General features: G+C 44.9%; 1 protein-coding gene across 4 annotated transcripts in view; it reads right to left on the bottom strand.

Moving 5' to 3' along the window:
• Positions 1–5,822: 5,822 nt before the first annotated feature.
• The window catches only part of LOC139555080 (rho family-interacting cell polarization regulator 2-like), a 97,235-nt gene continuing 78,131 nt past the window's right edge, over positions 5,823–24,926 (bottom strand). For all 4 annotated transcript variants that reach the window (XM_071368548.1, XM_071368551.1, XM_071368549.1 and 1 more), the window contains 11 exons: positions 22,930–23,381; positions 22,550–22,814; positions 21,898–22,067; positions 13,324–13,492; positions 12,831–12,963; positions 12,535–12,699; positions 9,550–9,714; positions 9,001–9,203; positions 8,753–8,836; positions 8,430–8,520; positions 5,823–8,320 (listed from right to left, as the gene is read on the bottom strand). In XM_071368548.1, coding sequence (XP_071224649.1) covers positions 8,220–8,320; positions 8,430–8,520; positions 8,753–8,836; positions 9,001–9,203; positions 9,550–9,714; positions 12,535–12,699; positions 12,831–12,963; positions 13,324–13,492; positions 21,898–22,067; positions 22,550–22,814; positions 22,930–23,381 — 1,998 coding nt within the window. In that variant the 3' untranslated portion in view covers positions 5,823–8,219. The remainder of the gene's footprint in view (positions 8,321–8,429; positions 8,521–8,752; positions 8,837–9,000; positions 9,204–9,549; positions 9,715–12,534; positions 12,700–12,830; positions 12,964–13,323; positions 13,493–21,897; positions 22,068–22,549; positions 22,815–22,929; positions 23,382–24,926) is intronic.

Raw genomic sequence — 24,926 nt, 5'->3', positions numbered from 1 at the left:
AACATTGCTTAGAATCAATGGCAATAGTGACATCATTGAGGACCTTTAAGGTTGCAGTGACACATCCGTAACCTGAGTGGAAACCAGACTGCATACCAGAGAGAATACTATAGACATCAAGAAAGACAGTCAGTTGATTATTGACAAGTTTTTCCAACACTTGATAAATGGCAAAATAGAGATAGGCCTATAACAGTTAGGATCAATTTGATCTCCCCCGTTAAATAAAGGATGTACTGTTGCTGGCTTCCAACCAATGGGAACCACCCCAGAGAGAAGAGGCAGGTTAAAAATGTCAGAGATAGGCTTGGCGATGATAGGGGCAGTAACCTTTTTAAAGAAGGGTCTAAACCATCTGACCCAGATGGTTTAAGGAGCTCCTTTAGCACCTCAGACTCATTGACCGCCTGCAGGGAGAAACTTTAACGGTGCAGGGGCAAAAGAGGGCGGAGCAGCGGGGGCTAGTCGCATTAGCAGGGGTGGGAGATGAGGAAATGTTGGACAGGCAAGGAGGCATGGCTGAGTTAAATATGAAGCCTGACTTAATGAAGTGGTGATTAAAGAGCTCAGCCATGTGCTTCTTGTCAGTAACAACCACATCAACATTAAGGGACATGGGCAGCTGTGAGGAGGGTTTATTCTCCGGGTCTGTAACCGTTTTCCAGAACTTCTTGGGCTTAGACATTGAGAGAGAGAACTGCTCCTTAAAGTAACTAACTTTGGCCTTCCAGATAGCCTGAGTGCACTTATTTCTCATTTGCCTGAACGAGAGCCAGTCAGCCTGAGTATGTGTGGGCCGAGCCTTTCACCAAATTCAATTCAATAGTTGAAGTGGAGTAACTCTGCAAGGTCAGGGTTGAACCAGGAGCTGAACCTGTTTTTAATTATAATTTTCTTTATGGGGGTGTGTTTGTTTACAATACCACTGAAAATATCAAAAAAAGGTCCAAGCGTCTTCAACAGAGGGGGGGTCATGCTAATTTTATACCAATTTACAGAGGCCAGGCCATGAAAGAAGGCTTGCTCATTAAAGTTGTTTAGCAAGCGTCTATGACAAATCAGGACAGGTCGTTTCACTGAGCAGCCATTACAAACACAGGCTGTAAAACAGTGATCACTAAGGTAATTACAGAAAACACCAGACTGATACCTATCAGGCTTATTTTTGAGGATAACAGAGGAGAGTAGCCTTTTCTGGGTGTTTGGAGTCATATCTTGGGATTGGTGATAATCTGAGAAAGATTTAGGGAGTCCCATTGCTTTAGGACTTGGTCAGGTGGTTTAAGCATGTCCCAGTTTAGGTCACCTAGCAGGACAAATTCAGACTTAGTGTAAGGGGCCAGGAGAGAGCTTAGGGCAGGTAGGGTACAGGCTGGTGCTGATGGAGGACGATAACACCCAGCAACAGTCAACAAAGAGCTATTTAAAAGTTTAATGCTTAAAACCAGCAAATCAAATTGTTTGGGGACAGACTTGGTGGAGACAACCGAGCACGGAAGGTGATCCTTGGTAAAGATTGCCACTCCCCCAACTTTGGAAGATCTGTCTTGCCGAAAAAGGTTATAACCAGAAAGGTTAACATCAGTATTCATAACACTCTTGCTTAACCACGTCTCAGTAATGACCAACACATCTGGATTGGAGCTGTGAACCCACACTTTCAATTGATCCATTTTAGGTAATAAGCTTCTAGTGTTTATGTGCAGAAAACCCAGGCTTTTATGAGAGCAGAAATCAGTGAAGTAGATATCAGAGCACACGTCAGAATTGGGGCTAGCAGCAGTTGATGGGCCAGGGTGTACGTGCACATTTCCAGATATCAAATCAAAGTTTGTGTCACGTGCGCCGAATACAACAGGTGTAGACCTTACAGTGAAATGCTTACTTACAGGCTCTAACCAATAGTGCGGGGGGAAATAATAAAAAAAAACGTAAAAAGACATTTGAAAATAAGAGTAGCAAGGCTATATACAGACACCGGTTAGTCAGGCTTATTGAGGTAGTATGTACATGTAGGTATGGTTAAAGTGACTATGCATATATGATGAACAGAGAGTAGCAGTAGCGTAAAAGGACGGGTTGGCGGGAGGTGGGACACAATGCAGAGAGCCCAGTTAGCCAATGTGCGGGAGCACTGGTTGGTCGGGCCAATTGAGGTAGTATGTACATGGATGTATGGTTAAAGTGACTATGCATATAAGATAAACAGAGAGTAGCAGCAGCGTAAAAGAGGGGTTGGGGGGGGGGCGCACACAATGTAAATAGTCCGGGTAACCATTGGTTACCTGTTCAGAAGTCTTATGGCTTGGGGGTAAAAACTGTTGAAAAGCCTTTTTGTCCTAGACTTGGCACTCCGGTACCGATTGCAATGCGGTAGTAGAGGGAACAGTCTATGACTGGGGTGGCTGGGGTCTTTGACAATTTTTAGGGCCTTCCTCTGACACCGCCTGGTATAGGGGTCCTGGATGGCAGGCAGCTTTGCCTCAGTGATGTATTGGGCCGTACGCACTACCCTCTGAAGTACCTTGCTGTCAGAGGACGAGCAATTGCCGTACCAGGCAGTGATGCAACCGGTCAGGGTGCTCTTGATGTTGCAGCTGAAGAACCTTTTGAGGATCTCAGGACCCATGCCAAATCTTTTTAGTTTCCTGAGGGGGAATAGGCTTTGTCGTGCCCTCTTCACGACTGTCTTGGTGTGTTTGGACCATTCTAGTTTGTTGTTGATGTGGACACTGAGGAATTTGAAGCTCTCAACCTGCTCCACTACAGCCCCGTCGATGAGAATGGGGACGTGCTCGGTGTTCCTTTTCCTGTAGTCCACAATCATCTCCTTAGTCTTGGTTACGTTGAGGGATAGGTTGTTATTCTGGCACCACCCGGCCAGGTGTCTGACCTCCTCCCTATAGGCTGTCTCGTCGTTGTCGGTGATCAGGCCTACCACTGTTGTGTCGTCTGCAAACTTAATGATGGTGTTGGACTCGTGCCTGGCCATGCAGTCGTGGGTGAACAGGGAGTACAGGAGGGGACTGAGCACGCACCCCTGGGGAGCTCCAGTGTTGAGGATCAGTGTGGCAGATGTGTTGCTACCTACCCTCACCACCTGGGGGCGACCCGTCAGGAAGTCCAGGATCCATTTGCAAAGGGAGGTGTTTAGTCCCAGGTTCCTTGGCTTAGTGATGAGCTTTGAGGGTACTATGGTGTTGAACGCTGAGCTGTAGTCAATGAATAGCATTCTCACATAGGTGTTCCTTTTGTCCAGGTGGGAAAGGGCAGTGTGGAGTGCAATAGAGATTGCATCATCTGTGGATCTGTTTGGGCGGTATGCAAATTGGAGTGGGTCTAGGGTTTCTGGGATAATGGTGTTGATGTGAGCCATTACCAGCCTTTCAAAGCACTTCATGGCTACAAACGTGAGTGCTACAGGTCTGTAGTCATTTAGGCAGGTTGCCTTTGTGTTCTTGGGCACAGGGACTATGGTGGTCTGCTTGAAACATGTTGGTATTACAGACTCAATCAGGGACATGTTGAAAATGTCAGTGAAGACACCTGCCAGTTTGCAGTGCTTCCCTCGGCTTGCAAGCCTCCCCCTTTTCCCTCCAAACATAACAATGGTCATTATGGCCAAACAGTTCCATTTTTGTTTCATCAGACCAGAGGATATTTCTCCAAAAAGTACAATCTTTGTCCCCATGTGCAGTTGCAAACCGTAGTCTGGCTTTTTTATGGCGTTTTGGATCAGTGGCTTCTTCCTTGCGGAGCAGCCTTTCAGGTTATGTCGATATAGGACTCGTTTTTACTGTGGATATAGATACTTTTGTACCCGTTTCCTCCAGCATCTTCACAAGGTCCTTTACTGTTGTTCTGGGATTGATTAGACTTTTCGCACCAAAGTACGTTCATCTCTAGGAGACAGAACGCGTCTCCTTCCTGAGCGGTATGACGGCTGCGTGGTCCCATAGTGTTTATACTTGCGTACTATTGTTTGTACAGATGAACGTGGTACCTTCAGGCGTTTGGAAATTGCTCCCAAGGATGAACCAGACTTGTGGAGGTCTACAATTAATTTGAGGTCTTGGCTGATTTCTTTTGATTTTCCCATGATGTCAAGCAAAGAGGCACTGAGTTTGAAGGAAGACCTTGAAATACATCCACAGGTACACCTCCAATTGATTTAAATGATGTCAATTAGCCAATCAGAAGCTTCTAAAGCCATGACATAATTTTCTGGAATTGTCCAAGCTGTTTAAAGGCACAGTCAACTTAGTGTATGTAAACTTCTGACCCACTGGAATTGTGATACAGTGAATTATAAGTGAAATAATCTGTAAACAATTGTTGGAAAAATTACTTGTGTCATGCAAAAAGTAGATGTCCTTACCGACTTGCCAAAACTATAGTTTGTTAACAAGACATTTGTGAAGTGGTTGAAAAATGAGTTTTAATGACTCCAACCTAAGTGTATGTAAACTTCTGACTTCAACGGTAAATCTGACAGCCAACTTTCTAGCTCTAGCAACTTTCTGTCTCGCTCTCTCTGTTCCCTGGAACCATTATACAAAGAAACTAAATTCACAAATTCTACAGCACAATGGCACGTCTCAAGTGCAAAACTAATAATGACTCAATCCATGCTTTCTGGGAATGCTATAAAGTTTGGCAGTTGTGGGCGGAGCTAGAAAGTTGGCTGTCAGATTTACAGTTGAAGTCAACTGAAGTCACAAGACATCACTAAGGAAGTTAAAGCTTGGTCGCAAATGGGTCTTCCAAATGGACAATGACCCAAAGCATACTTCCAAAGTTGTGGCAAAATGTCTTAAGGAAACAAAGTCAAGGTATTGGAGTGGCCATCACAAAGCCCTGACCTCAACCCCATATAAAATGTGTGGGCAGAACTGAAAAAGTGTGTGTGTGAGCAAGGAGGCCTACAAACCTGACTCAGTTACACCAGCTCTGTCACACCTGTCAAGAGGAATGGGCCAAAATTCACCCAACTTATTGTGGGAAGCTTGTGGAAGGCTACCTGAAACATTTGACCCAAGTTAAACAATTTAAAGGCAATGCTACCAAATACTAATTGAGTGTATGTTAACTTCTGACTGACTGGGAATGTGAAAGAAATAAAAGCTGAAATAAATCATTCTCTCTACTATTATTCTGACATTTCACATTCTTAAAATAAAGTGTTGATCCTAACTGACCTAAGACAGGGAATTTTTACTCTGATTAAATGTCAGGAATTGTGAAAAACTGAGTTTAAATGTATTTGGCTAAGGTGTATGTAAACTTCCAACTTCAACTATATTACAATGTAAACGTACTTTTATTTTGTCTGTCTGCATATTTCAAGATATGGCATATGGGGGTGTTGTGAGATACCCGATGGGCTGGACAATTATCTTCTCATAACTCATCTTGAAAAAATGTATACAAAAAAACTTGGAAGTCTATTAATCCTCCATCGTTGACACTATTTTAATAGCATGGTCGACCGAGAAAAACAAATTGGTACAATTTAAGACCAAGTGGCAAACAATGTAGGGATGGGAGAGTGAGCATGCTGGTCTGGGCAGATGCTCTGGAGGCAGCAGTCTAAGGCACTGCATCTCAGTGCAAGAGGCATCACTACAGACCCTGGTTCAATTCCAGGCTGTATCACAACTGGCTGTGATTGGGAGTCCCATCGGGATTGGCTCCTCTTGATCAGATCACGTAAACAACATGCAAGGTGGCCCTATTCTAAGAAAAGGCATCGGCAAGATTACAACCTGTGAACTTCTGATCCATATCCCATTATCTCCAATAAATGACACAATCGGACAACATTTTCATAATTATGCAAAAATAAACTTTATTGCCACTTTCATTGAGCAGGAGAAATACTGTAAACCAAAAGGAGAAAATAATATAATGCAGTCTACTGAAGCTATGTGACATGACCTTTCCGTGTGCTTTCTGTTCCAAGTCCAAGGTTCACCATAATGTAAAGATATAATGCAAATCATGTGTGGTTACATAAAATATGATGAATATCAAACAACGTTGAAATATTTGACCTACGTGTTTAATCTGATGACTTGGATTGGAATAGAAGCAAAATGTCAATTCACAACACTGGTCACTTTTAGTAGAAAGAAAGCAGAGGCCTCGTGGAGAACACAACAAGGATGTTGTTAGATTAGTTCTTGAAGTAACGAGTATCATCTTACCAAAATACTGTAATGTTATTCACATCATGGGAGAAACAGGCACATTGTTACTCAAAGTATAGACCATGTTCAGAGAACACAAGGCCACACTTTCACATAGAAAAACAAAAAGCCATATTTAACAACTCACACTTACAGCTTTAATATACAAAAGAAAAAAATGACATTATCACACATATTACTGCCTTAAATACACCTTTTTCATCGCTATGGCTTTTGGAGAGTGTGCAATTAGTTAGAACCCGATGTAATGTCACAGGATTGAGATGATCATTTAGATAACATTGATTAATATTGTTGTGCTTTTCAGGTGAGTCTGGGTGTAGAGGCCAGGTTGCAGATAGGTTCATAATTCATTCTTACTAAAGTTGATTTTCTTAAATTCAGGCTTTAACTTTGGTTATAAGTCACTTGTGTAATAAAGTAACATTCTCTAATATCTACTGTCCCATTTGGAGCAAAGCTATATGATATTGGCAAATCCTCTCCAAATAATATCAGCCATCCATTCTACTTAAAGGAAGAATCCACTCAAACAGCTTTTTGGTATTTGTTTTCATTAGTCTACTGTTGATACGGTCCCAAAATATAGTTTGAGTGGATTTTTCCTTTAAACGTATAAACAAATTCCAAAAGAGATAAGAGATAAGCAAGATCATTCCCAAAATGAATTTGAGGCCAATATTTCAAATGTCAACCAGAAGCAGGATATGAAACAAATATACAGCTATTTTACTAGTATCTGCATTCTGCCCTCTTACTCAAAAAAGTTAATGCAAATTAAAGAATATTAGAATCCAAAATGTGACGTGTAAATAAAATAATAAATTAGGTCGAGAAACAAACATGTTTTGTTGTCGTGGCAAAGAAGCCACGGACTCAGTAGTATAGTTACAATAGGCATAAGAAGTATAGTTACAATAGGCATAAGAAGCTATACGGAGCACTATAGCCTCGGCAACATCCCAACTTATACAAACCCCTTGGTTCTGATCTGTACCGTTATGGAGCAATTACATTCTCCTTTCTCACTAACATTACCTAACTAACACACTCCTAGACTGCATTAGTACCAATAGGATGAAAAGAGCAGTACATGTATTAATGGGCACATGCATGGAGGCCAACCTGCTTCCAAAACAATAGATTCTGATCAATCTCCAGTGGCTTAAACAACTGATCTCAAATCAGTTCTCAGCAAGCAGACATTCAATCAAACTCTGAATGCAGATCCCAGGCATGTGTGGGTAGAAGAGTTTATTAAGCAGTCCAAGTATATGATTCTCTCTTCACGTTGTGCATGTTGATGACGTGAGGATAGTGCTGGCCGGTAAGACACCGTCCTCCTCTTTTTGCATGTTGATGACGTGAGATTGCGAACATTGCTTAACTACCTCATCCTGAGCAACCTGAATCTGTCTTCTGACTTCTCATCCATGACACACTGACAGAAAGTGTTCAAACTGTCTTGTAAAATCCCTGAAACTCAACGGTGCATACCAGAAAAACACCAACTCAATCCATTTAGATGCGTCACTCATTATCACACAGAGTATAATGCTGTGCTATTATATTTACATGCCTGCCACAGTGCAATTCGAAAAGCGCAAATAGCCGTCGACTAATGTGAACGTCACTTACTAAAACAAATAATTAATAGCAGTTATATAAAGCAATCATAACTGTGATACTGATTATAACAATGTCAAACACAACCGTGATAATAAGATTCATAATAATAGTTATGATAGTAAATAGGCTCTGTCTGTGCAGTGAGAGATTGCTTAATAGTGGTGGTCAGTGGACAGCTAGGATTTAGACCAGTCTGTTGAGAAGGATGAGACATGTGGCCCTTTGATGATTAGTTGGGCTCCTCTGCTTTGATCAGGCCCCTCCCCCTAGCTGTGTCCATTCAAATGCATGTTCAGGCGCAGTGGAGGGAGGCCAGGACAGGTTGTTCTGTTGGGGGGGGGGTTGTCCTGCTCCTAGGTTAAGTTAATTAGACCTGTGCTTTCAGAAGGCGGTGGTGACAGCGTTCCCTCGCCGTGTCCCCAGTTGTACCAGCTCCCTGGGCACCGTGTCCAGCTGCTCATACGCCAGACGCCCCTCCTCTCCTGGGGACCGTCATCAGCGGAAGAAGAAAGAGGAGTCACATGTTAGACCTCAACCATTTGAAAATGGATCTAGGTTCACTAAAACAGACATCGTTTGTCAATCACTCACCCAAGGTGAGCAGGGTTTCTATGGCAATGTGGTGAAGCTCCTCGTTTGCCGAGTCACACAGCAACACCACCGCTCGGATACTCTCTACTGCCTGACAGGGAGAAGAACAGGTTCACTTCATAACCGGTACGTTGATGAAAGGAGACTAAGCCACTGAAGAAGTTCATAAGGAATGTATGTCACGCTCTTGCTTCAGGGAGACATAATGAATATGAATTACTTGATTAATAAATAAATCTTATTAAGACCAGGAACATACAGACTGGTTAAACTCCACTTTATCTTCCATAGAAATAGAATATTGCTGTCAGATATACACTGACCTGTAGACAACTGAGAGCAGCGCAGGCAGACCTTTGGGTCAGAACTCCCCCCTCCGACAAGGACTGTGTGTAGCAGTCCACCGCCTGTAAACACACACACAGAAACTCAGGAACTCAGTTAGTTCCCTGCCGTAACACACCTGCCCAGTAATCCTGGCTGGTTTAGTGAGTACCTTGACAGACAGTAGGGTTGATCCTTGACGCTCCCAGGCTAATAGAAACACCATTTCACACACACACACACTGACCTTTGACCTAAAGGGTGTGTGAGAGGCAGCGGAAGTGATGTAGGCAGTTGCGGCCTTGCTGAGCTGGGGGTCTTTGTGGGAGAGGAGGGAGGCCAGGGCCCTGAGAGTCTGCAACTGGGGACACAGGCCGGTGTGTGACATCTCTTCTAATTCCTTTAGACAACGCTCCGAGTCGCCGCTGCTCAGGCCTTCCGCAAACACAGCTGAGGGATGGACGGCCATTCCAGTTTATTACATAATTAACTCACACGGTACTTATAGCTACAAGCAAGTTTTGTTCAGCGGAACATGTAGCAAGTCTTAATGTTTGGACCCCCTCAGTCTTCATCAGATCAGACCTCTAACTTGGGTTACTGACTGGTTCTACATTCCACACTACATCATTGTCTTGCCAAACAGCAAAATGTTAGTTAAAGCAAAACAGACTGGCACCTAGACTATAAACAACTTAGCCTCCAAGAAATGTAGTACACTAGGACCCCCAACAGATGAGGAAGGGAGGCTAGTAACATGAATGCTAGTAGAAGGTGTGTTGGTCCTGAGTCTTACCCTCTCTGGCCACCCGCAGTAGGTGTTCCTCCATGTCCCCAACACTGTGCTCTGAGACGTAGCTGTGGAATTGGAACACTGTGAGGACGTCCTGGGACAGGGCCGAGGGAGGAGGGGAGGCCAGTTCACTCCTGTCCACCATCTCACTCACCACCAGCCAGATCACTGTGGAGGACCGAGAGGGAAGAGAGAGACAGCTGTGTGAGATGTATACAGTGACAGGACTGAGACAGCTGTGTGAGATGTATATAGTGACAGGACAGACAGCCGTGTGAGATGTATACAGTGACAGGACTGAGACAGCTGTGTGAGATGTATACAGTGACAGGACTGAGACAGCTGTGTGAGATGTATACAGTGACAGGACTGAGACAGCCGTGTGAGATGTATACAGTGACAGGACTGAGACAGCTGTGTGAGATGTATACAGTGACAGGACTGACAGCTGTGTGAGATGTATACAGTGACAGGACTGAGACAGCCATGTGAGATGTATACAGTGACAGTACTGAGACAGCCGTGTGAGATGTATACAGTGACAGGACAGACAGCCGTGTGAGATGTATACAGTGACAGGACAGACAGCCATGTGAGATGTATACAGTGACAGGACTGAGACAGCCGTGTGAGATGTATACAGTGACAGGACAGACAGCCGTGTGAGATGTATACAGTGACAGGACAGACAGCCGTGTGAGATGTATACAGTGACAGGACAGACAGCCGTGTGAGATGTATACAGTGACAGGACAGACAGCCGTGTGAGATGTATACAGTGACAGGACTGAGACAGCCGTGTGAGATGTATACAGTGACAGGACAGACAGCCGTGTGAGATGTATACAGTGACAGGACAGACAGCCGTGTGAGATGTATACAGTGACAGGACAGACAGCCGTGTGAGATGTATACAGTGACAGTACTGAGACAGCCATGTGAGATGTATACAGTGACAGTACTGAGACAGCCGTGTGAGATGTATACAGTGACAGGACAGACAGCTGTGTGAGATGTATACAGTGACAGGACAGACAGCTGTGTGAGATGTATATAGTGACAGGACAGACAGCTGTGTGAGATGTATACAGTGGCAGGACAGACAGCTGTGTGAGATGTATACAGTGGCAGGACAGACAGCTGTGTGAGATGTATATAGTGACAGGACAGACAGCTGTGTGAGATGTATACAGTGACAGTACTGAGACAGCCGTGTGAGATGTATACAGTGACAGGACAGACAGCTGTGTGAGATGTATATAGTGACAGGACAGACAGCTGTGTGAGATGTATACAGTGACAGTACTGAGACAGCCATGTGAGATGTATACAGTGACAGTACTGAGACAGCCGTGTGAGATGTATACAGTGACAGGACAGACAGCTGTGTGAGATGTATACAGTGACAGGACAGACAGCTGTGTGAGATGTATACAGTGACAGGACAGACAGCCGTGTGAGATGTATATAGTGACAGGACAGACAGCCATGTGAGATGTATACAGTGACAGGACAGACAGCTGTGTGAGATGTATACAGTGACAGGACAGACAGCTGTGTGAGATGTATACAGTGACAGGACAGACAGCTGTGTGAGATGTATACAGTGACAGTACTGAGACAGCCGTGTGAGATGTATACAGTGACAGGACTGAGACAGCCGTGTGAGATGTATACAGTGACAGTACTGAGACAGCTGTGTGAGATGTATACAGTGACAGGACTGAGACAGCCATGTGAGATGTATACAGTGACAGGACAGACAGCTGTGTGAGATGTATACAGTGACAGGACAGACAGCCGTGTGAGATGTATACAGTGACAGGACAGACAGCTGTGTGAGATGTATACAGTGACAGGACAGACAGCTGTGTGAGATGTATACAGTGACAGTACTGAGACAGCCGTGTGAGATGTATACAGTGACAGGACAGACAGCTGTGTGAGATGTATACAGTGACAGTACTGAGACAGCCGTATGAGATGTATACAGTGACAGGACAGACAGCCATGTGAGATGTATACAGTGAGAGGACAGACAGCTGTGTGAGATGTATACAGTGACAGTACTGACAGCCGTGTGAGATGTATACAGTGAGAGGACAGACAGCCGTGTGAGATGTATACAGTGACAGGACAGACAGCCGTGTGAGATGTATACAGTGACAGGACAGACAGCTGTGTGAGATGTATACAGTGACAGGACAGACAGCTGTGTGAGATGTATACAGTGAGAGGACAGACAGCTGTGTGAGATGTATACAGTGACAGGACAGACAGCTGTGTGAGATGTATACAGTGAGAGGACAGACAGCTGTGTGAGATGTATACAGTGACAGGACAGACAGCTGTGTGAGATGTATACAGTGAGAGGACAGACAGCTGTGTGAGATGTATACAGTGACAGGACAGACAGCTGTGTGAGATGTATACAGTGACAGGACAGACAGCTGTGTGAGATGTATACAGTGACAGGACAGCTGCACTACACACAATGGCAGGGTTCCCTAATTGGTGGTTTTATTTGGCCCACAAGTTTTATCAGCAAAAACAAAGAAAACATAGATTTTTTTTGCATTGTCATTGTTGGACATAAGACTGTAAAAACAGCAGGAAATCAGCTCCAAGTGATTTTAATTTTGGAAATCTGTTCCCAAGTATTCCCACGCATGATAGAGACACGTGGTCATATGTGTAAGAAAGGTTTTAAATTTGTATGTCTTAGTCAATTATTATCTCTGTTTGGGCTTCTTGCAGTCAATTTGCAGTCTACAAATTATTTGTAATTATGTTCCGGCCCCTCGAAATCCGCGCAAGAAAAAAAAACGGCCCACAGCTGAATCTAGCTGATGATCCCTGAACTATGGTGTAATCAATCAGATTCACCCACATACACATCATACACTTTGTATATGTTGGAAACAAATAGCTACAAACACAAAACGTTTTAAGACACAAACACACACACAGAGAGAAAGAGAGCCCTGCCTGTTTCAGCTGTGGTGTGTGGGTGCCTCTCCTGCAGTGGACTGGTGTAGCTGTGGTGCATGTGTTTAAGCACCCGGTCCAGCGTAGTGTGAAACTGTCCTCCAGAACCACTACACTCTGACCACAGAGCCATCAGCCCTGGCCGCTCTGCCAGCCCTGGGAGCACTGAGAGAGAGGACATAGAGATTCATTATCTGACCTAGTTCCTTGCCCCAGAGAGGGAGTACAAAGTAGCCTCCATTATATTCATATTTACTGAACTGTAAAGTATCAAGAGAGAGAGAGTGAGAACCCACCGTCAGCAGCCGAGGTGATGCTCCCCAGGTGTTCTGTGCTGAATTCTCCAAGTTCCTCTAACAGCTGAGTCTGAGCTGACAGCTTCTGGAGCTGGGCTCTACGCTGCCAAGGGCTCCCTCCACTGGACAGGAGCTGTCATTACACACAGAGATTGAGTTGGTGCACACATAGTCTAGCCAAACCACGTAGTATTGTGCTAGTCGCCACTCTTCCATGCAGTCGCAGCCAATAAATGACAAGAGAACTTCCCGGCCACACTCTTAGATCAACGCTAATATCATTTTCTACATCTGCTCAAGACTGTAATTAGTTAGCATGACAGAGTCTAGTTTGTTACCAATTGGAAAAATTATGTTTGACATTTAAATTACAGACAGCCTAATAGGAGCGCAGTGGATTTGAGACATGCTTGACTATAACAATATCATAAGAAAAACATTTCTCTATCATTTTCCAGATTTCCTCTGTGAGGGCACGAGCATGTTCATTCACCTGGATGAGATGATCGCAGTACTGCAGATGAATGACGATGGCCATGTCCAGATTCTCATTGCCGGTGGTGAGAGGCAGGGGGCTGCCGGCCACACTGTTGCCCACCCCGGTGTCCTCCGTCAGGGCTTCACTCAGGTGGCCCCTGGCCTCTGGGTGCTGGCCTCCAGGCCTGTTAGACAGACAGGAGATACACACAGTCACCACCAGAGGGCAGCAGCAGAGTATAGAAATGGAATACAATCACTACTAAAACCATGAGAATATAACAGTATGTAAATCAGCCTGATATGTGATACTAGAGTTAAATGCATTATGTTTCCATAATTTTAAGTAATTTGTTCCATCGTAATATAGAGGCTCTGGTACAGAATAGCATTTACTGGCTGACACTCAATACTGAACATGAGTAGCTGTTTAACACCCTACAATGTTTATTGAATTATACAAACTCTCTCGGATTGTGATCTGGACAGGAAGTGGGCACCCGAGACAGAATAAGAAGAGCGAGATAGGAGAGGGACATGGCCAGAGAGACACATAGGGCAGAAAAACAAACCAAGCCACGACACTGTTAGGCTGACAACAGCGATAACAATCACACCACACAACGTGCATGACAGTCACAGCAACACATGACAAATAAAAAAGGGAGAGCCACACACTCTAGGAGCTCAGATGCAATAATTTAATAACCTAATAACCAACGTTTCGACAGACAAGCTGTCTTCATCAGGGTATAATTAAGCAATAAGTCCCGAGGTGTTGTGGTATATGGCCACAACATGACCACAAACCCAAAGTGCCTTATTGCTATTATAAACTGGTTACCAACGTAATTAGAGCAATAAAAATACATGTTTTGTCATACCCGTGGTATACCACGGCTGTCAGCTAATCAGCATTCAGGGCTGAACCAGTTTATGATGACAAACACTGCGGGTCACTAGTTTATATAGTGTCAAAAGACACACACAGGTGTCTGTAATCATGGCGGGCTGTGGCCTGATATCAGTGGTTGATTTACAGATAAAAATAGAACATATAAAAAACAAATGGATAGCATACGATCATACATACAATTTGGCTAAATAGGCCTACAAACATTTACAATGATTAGTAGAATCACAAGAATGGCTTCAGATCAAAGTCTACGTTGAGACCGAAGGGAGAAAGGGTCTTTAAATTAAACATCCAGGCAGCCTCTCGTTTTATCAATAAATTGTCAAGGTCACCCCCTCTCCTAGGATAGGCGACGTGATGCCGATATAACGTAGGGACGAAATCAAGTGGTTCGCTTCTAAAAAGTGGCCCGCAACTGGGTACGTCAAGTTTTTACACGTGCTACGATGCCCCGAGAGTCGTACTTTTGATTCGCGCTTCGTTTTACCCACATAATTTTTTATCACAAGGACAAGTTATAAGATAAATAACTGCCTTAGTGGAGCACGTAATAACACCTTTGATTGGGATCTGTTTCCCTGTTTGGGGGTGTTTGAAGGACCTACATTTGTGCAAGTGCCATTGCATTGAGCGCAGACAATACACTTGTATTTTCCATCCGGTAGAGGCGCAAATAGACATTGTGCAGGGGTATTTTGGGGTGGTAAATCAGAGTTTACCAATTCATCTCTGAGATTTATGCCCTGCAAGAATACGACCAAGGGAGGGTTCGAAAGCACATTACCAATACTGTCATCGGCTCCTAGAATGTGCCAATGTTTGTGAACGATTCCATTAATTTGTTCAGAGCACTTTGAATAGCTGGTAGTAAGAACGCACAAATGCTTCTTTCACTGTCCTTGAAATAGATAATCTCTTGATTTGTTTTGGATTTTCTCAATGGCAGTATTAATCTGACCATTTTCGTACCCCAACTCCTTGAATTTTATTTGCGTCTCAGCCATATTTCTGTCAATCTGATTGTTTTTTGCAAATTATTTTTATTTGACAGAATTGGCTGTAGGGCAAACTGTTTTTCAAGGGAAGCGGGTGACAGCTATCAGCCATCAACAAACTGTTACCATCAGTAGGTTTCCTGTAAAGATCAGTGTATGTTACATTATCCTCACAAAATCAGAAGATCAAGGAAACTGATTTGACGTGTGTCAGATTGCATAGTAAATCATACAAATTAACATAGTTAGGAGCCATAGGATATCCCATAGGAGTACCCTTTGTCTGAATAAAGAAATAACTTACAAACATGAAATAGTTGTGTGTGAGTACTACTAGTCACAGCAACACAGACAGTCACAGACAGCAACAAGACAATAGTCTAACCCTAAAGAACCTACACCTGGCAGAGACTGCTAACCTGACTCCACTGGACAGAGGCACAGGGCTAGAGAGACAAACAGGAGGGGAGGAGAGACCGATGGGGGGGTGAAAGAAAGATAGGGGAGATAGACAGAAGGGGGGGAGAGGGGGAGAGAAGGAGAGACATAAGGGGCGAGAGAGGAGGAGAGACATGAGGGGGGAGAGATGGGGTAGGAGGGAGAGAAAGAGGGTAGGAGAGAGATGGAGAGAGAGAGGGTATGAGAGAGGAAGAGAGAGATAGGGTAGGAGAGGGAGAGAGAGATGGGGAGACAGAGGGATAGGGGGAGAGAAGGAGAGGGGGAGTGATGAGGGGGAGAAAGAGATCGGGTGGGAGAGAGATGAGGGAGAGAGAGTGGGGGTGAGGGGGAGAAATAGATGGGGTAGGAGGGGGAGAAATAGATGGGGTAGGAGGGAGAGAAAGAGATAGGATAGGATAGGAGAGAGGGAGAGAGATAGGGGGGAGAGACAGATAGGGTAGGAGAGAGGGAGCGAGATAGGGGGGAGAGACAGATAGGGTAGGAGAGAGGGAGCGAGATAGAGGGGGAGAGCGAGACAGATGGAGGGAGAGAAGGAGCGAGGGGGAGAGAGACAGATAGGGTAGGAGAAAGGGAGAGAGATTGGGGGGGGAGAAGGAGAGGGGGAGAGAGAAGGAGAGGGGGAGCGAGGGGGAGAGAGACAGCCTGGGTTAGTCACACACACACAGTGGTTAAAAGTACTTAAATGTAAGTTCCCATATTTGGGGACCGTATTTGATCTGCATTCCAGTTAGCGTTGTGAAGCATATACGAAATAAACACGGAATACGTTGATGCACACCGAAAGCCGGGACTCCACAGATCAGGTCGTATTTATCTGCTTGTGACCTACCGTTATTGATCACCAGCCCCGATAGTCAAAATGTTTATTTTAGACAACATTTTCACCAAACATCTTACAAGTTAAGCTTCCATTTGGTCTGTGTTTGAGCTATAGCTACATGGGGGTATTCATCTTTAGGTTGGTAGGAACAAATCTAGCATATTGCCATGTTATCTGATATATGACTTAATGGCAACATCGAATGTCCACTGAGTGACTATATCTTTGCGCATCAAAAATATGTTGCCTGCTTACGCGCTGTAGGCATCCATTACACAGAGGATTGGCTACTATGGCACCTTGACAGTCTTGTAGCCAATGAGATAAGCTTTCCAGGGATATGCAGTTGACCTGGGTGGGACAAAGCAAGGCCTAGAACTTTTTATGCGTAATGTGAACTATTGCTACCTGGCTCAGAGACGAGACGCGTGCTTCGTTACATTGTAAACAGATTTCATCGCTTTAATTTCATGACTTTAGCATAAAAGATCAACTCTCAAGAAGAAAAAGGGGGAAAAACTAAAATATCAAACAGGAACTTAAAAAGAAAGCATCTATGAATAAGCATACCGACATAGAAGCGTTGAATAAAATACTGGAGTCGGACTTGGATCAGGGGAGCGATTTCGCCTCGGCCGATGACGATTACCTTCTAGAACGATTGGATGCACTTTTAGATCTGTAAGTAAATTATTTTCATGACTTTATATAGCTAATTTACTATATAGCTAATTTACTATATGCATTTCGTTTTTTATAAGTTGTCTGCTTTTTGTGCTTTGGATTTAGTTTACATAGGCCTATGTAACAAGTCATTTCAATGTTATATCATACATAGTAGTTCTTGTCTATGTTTCATATTAGTTCACTGTTTGCTGTTCTATGTTTCATGCTTGTAACTTTGGAGAGGCCACTAAACTATCATGGCCGTTGTTTATTTGTGGTTCTCACCTCTGCCTTCGTCTCCAAAGTGTTACTGTTTGCGTTGTGTGTGTGCTTCACACCTTCTATGCAAGTCACTGTACAGATAAAGTTTAGGCTTGGTGTTTTTACTTTACAGTAATGTCGTTTTGTACATTTTGTCAACTGTAATTCTGTCTGAACAATATATCCCTTTATTTTATTCACCACAGAGTGGAGGATGCAGAGGATTTGAATGATGACGTTTAGGAGCCACCCCTCCCCAGCTAGTACCCCCGCCGGCCAAGGTCTTCACCCCCCACTGCTATGTCAATCACCCCGTCTGATGGTTCTACATCCATCACTCGACAAAGACCCCACTCCTCCTTCAACCACCCCCACTGCCGGCCCTGGCACCACTCCCCTGTCTGCAAGTTCATCAGGAGGTGCGGGGCAGGGAGGAGATCTAGGCCTCAACAGAGAAGAGGGAGAGGCAGTGGAAGCACTTGAAGATGATGAGGAGGCAGAACAATTTAGGTTTAAACCCAAACGACCTGAAGGCCCACAGTTGGTCAGTGATGAAACATACTTGCAGCTGTTTCAGCTCTACTTTACCACCTCTGTACTGGAACACTAATTAGTCATATCAACAAGTATGGGGACAAGAAGCAGCAGGGGGGAAGGAAGGAAGATGTCCTGGAAACCTGTCACCATTAAGACTAGTCTCTGGCACCCCAATGGTGGAACAAACTCCCTCACGACGCCAGGTCAGCGGAGTCAATCACCACCTTCCGGAGACACCTGAAACCCCACCTCTTTAAGGAATACCTAGGATAGGATAAAGTAATCCTTCTAACCCCCCCTCCCCCTTAAAAGAGTTAGATGCACTATTGTAAAGTGGCTGTTCCACTGGATATCATAAGGTGAATGCACCAATTTGTAAGTCGCTCTGGATAAGAGCGTCTGCTAAATGACTTAAATGTAAATGTAAATGGAGCAAGTCCCCACTCTGTCGGTTCGAGTTCCCCACCTCCAACATGAGTGAAAACCGATTCTTGGCCATCAACCGTACTCTTCACATGTGTGACACACAAAAGGATCAGGACAATGACCAGAAGAAGGGGACTGCAGGGTATGATCGTCTTGCAAGAGTCAAGCCCCTTTATCATGACATGGTGGAGGCATGCAAAACTTACTTCCAGCCTGCTCAAAATCTATCTATAGATAAGCGCATGGTTGCCTCAAGGCTCGAATTGACTTAAAGCAATATATTAAAAATAATCAGACAAATGGGGCTACAAGCTCTTTCTGCTAGCAGATTCAGCCTCTGCCTACACGTGGAAGGCAAGGCGATCACACCCACTGGGAAGGGCCTTAGTTATGACTCTGTCATGCAGCTAGTGGACTTCCCCTTACGTGACAGTGGGTACAAGCTCTTTGTGGACACTTTTTATACTAGTCCCATGCTTTTCATAGACCTCTTGAAAAAGAAAATAGGGGCTTGTGGCACCATTCGTCCTAAAATAATTGTTTTCCCAAAGACCAAGGTAAACGACATGACAAAGACAACAGAGAGGCAGACCATATGTTGGATCAGGACTAACAAGCTGCTTTTTGTGAAATGGAAGGACACTAGGGAAGTAACCATGCTCACCACACAGCATGAGGCATTCAATAACGACCATGTCTCAAGGAGAGTGGAAAATGCCATTGGGGCACGGGTGAGGAAGAGTGTCCCCATTCCTGATTCTGTGAAGGACTACAATGCCAGCATAGGGGTGTCCTATCTGATGCTCTGATAGGTCCTCCACAAGACCAGGAAGTGGTATAAGACTTTGTTTTTACCACTGTGGACATTGCTACAGTAAATGCTTTCATTCTCCACAAGCAGATGGCCAAAGCAAAAGGTCAAACCCCTCTCTCCCAGTTGGCCTTCCGAGAGCAGCTGGTGTTGGAAATGGCTGAATTGGGGGCCCAAAGAAACCTCACAACCATCACAAGACCCCCCACTCAAGGTGAGCTCCATTATCCAACACATATGCCAAAAGACAAAAGGAAGAACTGCAAGCATTGCACAAAACACAGGGGGGAAAAGGGTGAAATGCCAGATCTTCTGTTCAAAATGCCAGTTCTCTTTTTGTTTCCTGGCAGAGAGGGACTGCTTCAAAGACTGTCACGACATGCACAAGCTATGGTGAAAGTGAAATCTAATCATCTACACCTGGGATGTAAAATGAACATGAATGCCATTTGTAAATAGTTCCGCTTATTTTTATTTTTGTACCTTTTTTAATGAAGGACACATGTGTAACCAAGTTTGTGTTTGATAAGACATGTTTATATATTTAATGTACAGTACCAGTCAAAAGTTTGGACACACCTACTCATTCTAGGGTTTTTCTATATTTTTACTATTTTCTACATTGTAGAATAATAGTGAAGACATCAAAACTATGAAGTAACACAGATGAAATCATGTAGCAACCAAAAAAGTGTAAAACAAATCAAAATAGATTTTAGATTATTTTGCTTTGATGACAGCTTTGCACACTTTTGGCATTCTCTCAACCAGCTTCACCTGGAATGCTTTTCCAACAGTCTTGAAGGAGTTCCCACATATGCTGAGCACTTGTTGGCTACTTTTCCTTCACCCTGCGGTCCAACTCATCCCAAACCATCTCAATTGGGTTCGGACACTTTGAAGAGGTTGAAAGGACACTTGAATGTACCCTGGATACCCCATAACACCACCACAATGTTTGAGTGAGTGTTTTTATACACATAGCATTTAGGGATTGCAAATATGTAAAACACTGGAATGATCTAATTTACAGACATATGCCACTTTGGAGAGGTTTAGGGACATTTGGAAACGTCCCGTTGCCACACCTGACACCACTTATTAAAACATCTGACCATGTCTAGTTGTTAGGTCTGTCGATCCCATTTCTTTCCGATATTGTTCACGTTGTGGAAGCCATCTGATGTGTTTCCAGCTCTAGTCATCAATAACTCACTTATAGCTTGTCAATGAAAGATGACTTTCAAAATAAAAATTGTTATTTTGAGTGTGCTTGATCTTGTGTATTCTGAATTATGTAACTCCTATCTATCTTCTTATCATTTCCTCAATCTCCCAGATGTCTTCTTTCCAAATATACCAAGTTTTTTTCATGTCAGAATCATGTAATTACACATGATTAGCAGTTACTTTTGGGCATGTCTATTTAGGCGGAAATATCTGTACTTTACTATTTATATTTTTGACAACTTTTACTTTTCTTTAGGAATGTAGTGAAGTATGTACTTTTTACTTCATACATTCTCCCTGACACCCAAAAGTAGTCGTTACATTTTGAATGCTTAGCAGGACAGAAAATGGTCCAATTCATACAGTTATCAAGAGAACAAACCTGGTCATCCCTACTGCCTCTGATCTGGTGGACTCTCTAAACAGAGAACATCCCTGGTCATCCCTACTGCCTCTGATCTGGCGGACTCACTAAACAGAGAACATCCCTGGTCATCCCTACTGCCTCTGATCTGGCGGACTCACTAAACAGAGAACATCCCTGGTCATCCCTACTGCCTCTGATCTGGTGGACTCTCTAAACAGAGAACATCCCTGGTCATCCCTACTGCCTCTGATCTGGCGGACTCACTAAACAGAGAACATCCCTGGTCATCCCTACTGCCTCTGATCTGGCGGACTCACTAAACAGAGAACATCCCTGGTCATCCCTACTGCCTCTGATCTGGCGGACTCACTAAACAGAGAACATCCCTGGTCATCCCTACTGCCTCTGATCTGGCGGACTCACTAAACAGAGAACATCCCTGGTCATCCCTACTGCCTCTGATCTGGCGGACTCACTAAACAGAGAACATCCCTGGTCATCCCTACTGCCTCTGATCTGGCGGACTCACTAAACAGAGAACATCCCTGGTCATCCCTACTGCCTCTGATCTGGCGGACTCACTAAACAGAGAACATCCCTGGTCATCCCTACTGCCTCTGATCTGGCGGACTCACTAAACACAAATGCTTTGTTTGTAAATGATGTCTGAGCGTTGGAATGTGACCATGGCTATCCGTAAATTAAAAATAAAAAAATAAAAATTGTGCCGTCTGGTTTGCTTACTATAAGGAATTTAAAATTATTCGTACCTTTACTTTTGATACTTAAGTATATATAAAACCAAATAATTTTAGACTTTTACTCAAGTAGTATTTTACTGGGTGACATTCATTATGAGAATTTAGTACTTTTTCCACCACTGCACACACACGGATACACACACACGGATACACAAAGGCCCAGTGGAATCTCATTGTCTGTGGAGAGATGTGGCATGACTGTGGGGTTAGAGGGGAGAGGTTAGAGGTCAGAGAAGGACAGGCAGGGTCACTACCACCATCTCCCATGTAGGGCCAGAGGGTATAGTAGACTAGAGAGAGTACAGGGGAGGGGACTTTCCCTCCCCTCCCTCTTGACTCACCCAATCCTCTCCACCTCCATGTCAAAGAACACAGAGTGGTGGAGGGCATGGTCATCACCCGTGTCATCGTCGTCGAAGTCGGAGGTGTTGAGGAAGTCAAAGCTCTCCAGAGCACTCTCAACTGTCAGGCTGAGGCTGGACGACCTGCTCCTGTGGCCCGGGAGACGACACTGAGGGAGAGACGTCAGGAGATGCTGAAACCCTGCTTGGAGGGCTAGCACTAAGAGAGACTAGGTGCTATAAGAACATGGACGACTTGCTACAGTAGCCCGGGAGACAGCACTGAGGGAAAGATGAGACCCTGAAATACTCTGCCCTAAAAAGCCCTGCCAGGGGTTGGCTAGACTAATACTAATGGAGAGACCACCTGCAACCATGGGGGGGGGGGGGGGGGGGGGGGTTCTAATGAATGTCAATACCACAATAAAGCTCCAATCACCTTAACAGCATACATGAACTACCACCCTTAAAAACCGCCAGATCATTTATCTTTATGAAAAATAAACAAATCTCATCCCAGGGCAAATCCCAAATGGCACCTTGTACCCTATAAATTGTGCAACTTGTGGCCAAGGCCACATGGGGTAGTGCACCACATAGGGAACAGGGTGCTATTTGGAATGACGCAGGGGACATGGCAGCCAGGCCTCACTTTGAGCAGGTCCTCCAGGCGCATCACTTCCTGTTCCAGGTCCTGCAGCTCTCTACAGCGTTGTCTCAGTGATTCCAGCCTCAGCAGCAGGCTGTGCAGGGCCTCTTCCAGGCTGCTCTCCAGGAAGGCCCTGCTTCCCTCCCCGGCCCAGCTCAGACCCACCACCTCGGGCAGAATGTCGGACGACGTCAGCCTCCTCACCAGTTGCCTGGTCAAGCTGCCTGGTTCTTCAGTGTCCAGTTCCACGGGCTTCAGCAGCTCCGAGCTGACAATAGAATAGAATAGAATTTAATAGATTATAATACAAGTTCATTGAGGGGAGATTCATTTGGCATCTGTGCAATAAACATCATAAAGACAAAACATCAATCACATATTACCTGTCGTCCTCATCTCCATCCCTGTCAGACCCAGCGTGGTCCAGGAACACATCCTCAGGAGCCACAGCTGACAACTGGCTCTCCGAGCAGAGAGAGGAAGAACCTGCGTTAAGCTGGAACTCTGCCCTCTCCCACTCTGACTCCACCTCCTCGCTGACCAGGCTAACACTCACGCTACCGCCGCTGTCACCACTCTCCTCTTCCTCCTCACCCTCCTCTTCCACTACGTCTGCATGCACCCGAACCGTCTCTTCTACCCCTTTGTCTTCCCTGGGGGGTATTTGAGGCCAATGGTTGGTGTCAGGCGGCGTGACAGTGATTTCGGGGTTGGACTGGCCGGGCGCGAGGCTTGGGCTGAGAGAGGAGACTGACGTATCGGAAAAGGTGAAGGAGAGGCGCTTGCACGAGTTGCCACACCCACCGTTCTCAAAGACGTCGTCAGGGAGGGTGGACTGGAGAGGGAGAGAAAGAGGGGGGAGAGAGAGGGAGAGAAAGAGGGTGAGAGAGAGGAGAGAGAGAGAGGAGAAAGAGAGAGAGAGAGTGAGAGCGTGGATGAGAAAGAGAGGGGAGAGAGAGCAAGAGAGAGGAGAGAGAGTGAGAGAGGGGAGAGACAGAGAGCGAGAGAGGGGAGAGAAAGAGAGGGGAGAGAGAGATATATAGAGAGAGAGAGTCAGGTGAGAGGAGAGAGAGATATATAGAGAGAGAGAGTCAGATGAGAGGAGAGAGAGAGATACAGTGGGGAGAACAAGTATTTGATACACTGCCGATTTTGCAGGTTTTCCTACTTACAAAGCATGTAGAGGTCTGTAATTTTTATCATAGGTACACTTCAACTGTGAGAGACGGAATCTAAAACAAAAATCCAGAAAATTACATTGTATGATTTTTAAGTAATTAATTTGCATTTTATTGCATGACATAAGTATTTGATCACCTACCAACCAGTAAGAATTCCGGCTCTCACAGACCTGTTAGGTTTTCTTTAAGAAGCCCTCCTGTTCTCCACTCATTACCTGTATTAACTGCACCTGTTTGAACTCGTTACCTGTATAAAAGACACCTGTCAACACACTCAATCAAACAGACTCCAACATCTCCACAATGGCCAAGACCAGAGAGCTGTGTAAGGACATCAGGGATAAAATTGTAGACCTGCACAAGGCTGGGATGGGCTACAGGACAATAGGCAAGCAGCTTGGTGAGAAGGCAACAACTGTTGGCGCAATTATTAGAAAATGGAAGAAGTTCAAGATGACGGTCAATCACCCTCGGCCTGGGGCTCCATGCAAGATCTCACCTCGTGGGGCATCAATGATCATGAGGAAGGTGAGGGATCAGCCCAGAACTACACGGCAGTACCTGGTCAATGACCTGAAGAGAGCTGGGACCACAGTCTCAAAGAAAACCATTAGTAACACACTACGCCGTCATGGATTAAAATCCTGCAGCGCACGCAAGGTCCCCCTGCTCAAGCCAGCGCATGTCCAGGCCCGTCTGAAGTTTGCCAATGACCATCTGGATGATCCAGAGGAGGAATGGGAGAAGGTCATGTGGTCTGATGAGACAAAAATAGAGCTTTTTGCTCTAAACTCCACTCGCCGTGTTTGGAGGAATAGAAGGATGAGTACAACCCCAAGAACACCATCCCAACCGTGAAGCATGGAGGTGGAAACATCATTCTTTGGGGATGCTTTTCTGCAAAGGGGACAGGACGACTGCACCGTATTGAGGGGAGGATGGATGGGGCCATGTATCGCGAGATCTACACCAACAACCTCCTTCCCTCAGTAAGAGCATTGAAGATGGGTCGTGGCTGGGTCTTCCAGCATGACAACAACCCAAAACACACAGCCAGGGCAACTAAGGAGTGGCTCCGTAAGAAGCATCTCAAGGTCCTGGAGTGGCCTAGCCAGTCTCCAGACCTGAACCCAATAGAAAATCTTTGGAGGGAGCCGAAAGTCCGTATTGCCCAGCGACAGCCCCGAAACCTGAAGGAT

The sequence above is a fragment of the Salvelinus alpinus genome, chromosome 26 (assembly GCF_045679555.1).
Source record: "Salvelinus alpinus chromosome 26, SLU_Salpinus.1, whole genome shotgun sequence".
Lineage (NCBI taxonomy): Eukaryota > Metazoa > Chordata > Actinopteri > Salmoniformes > Salmonidae > Salvelinus > Salvelinus alpinus.
Note: the sequence above shows the minus strand (reverse complement) of the source record. Positions and strands in the feature narration are given on the sequence as shown.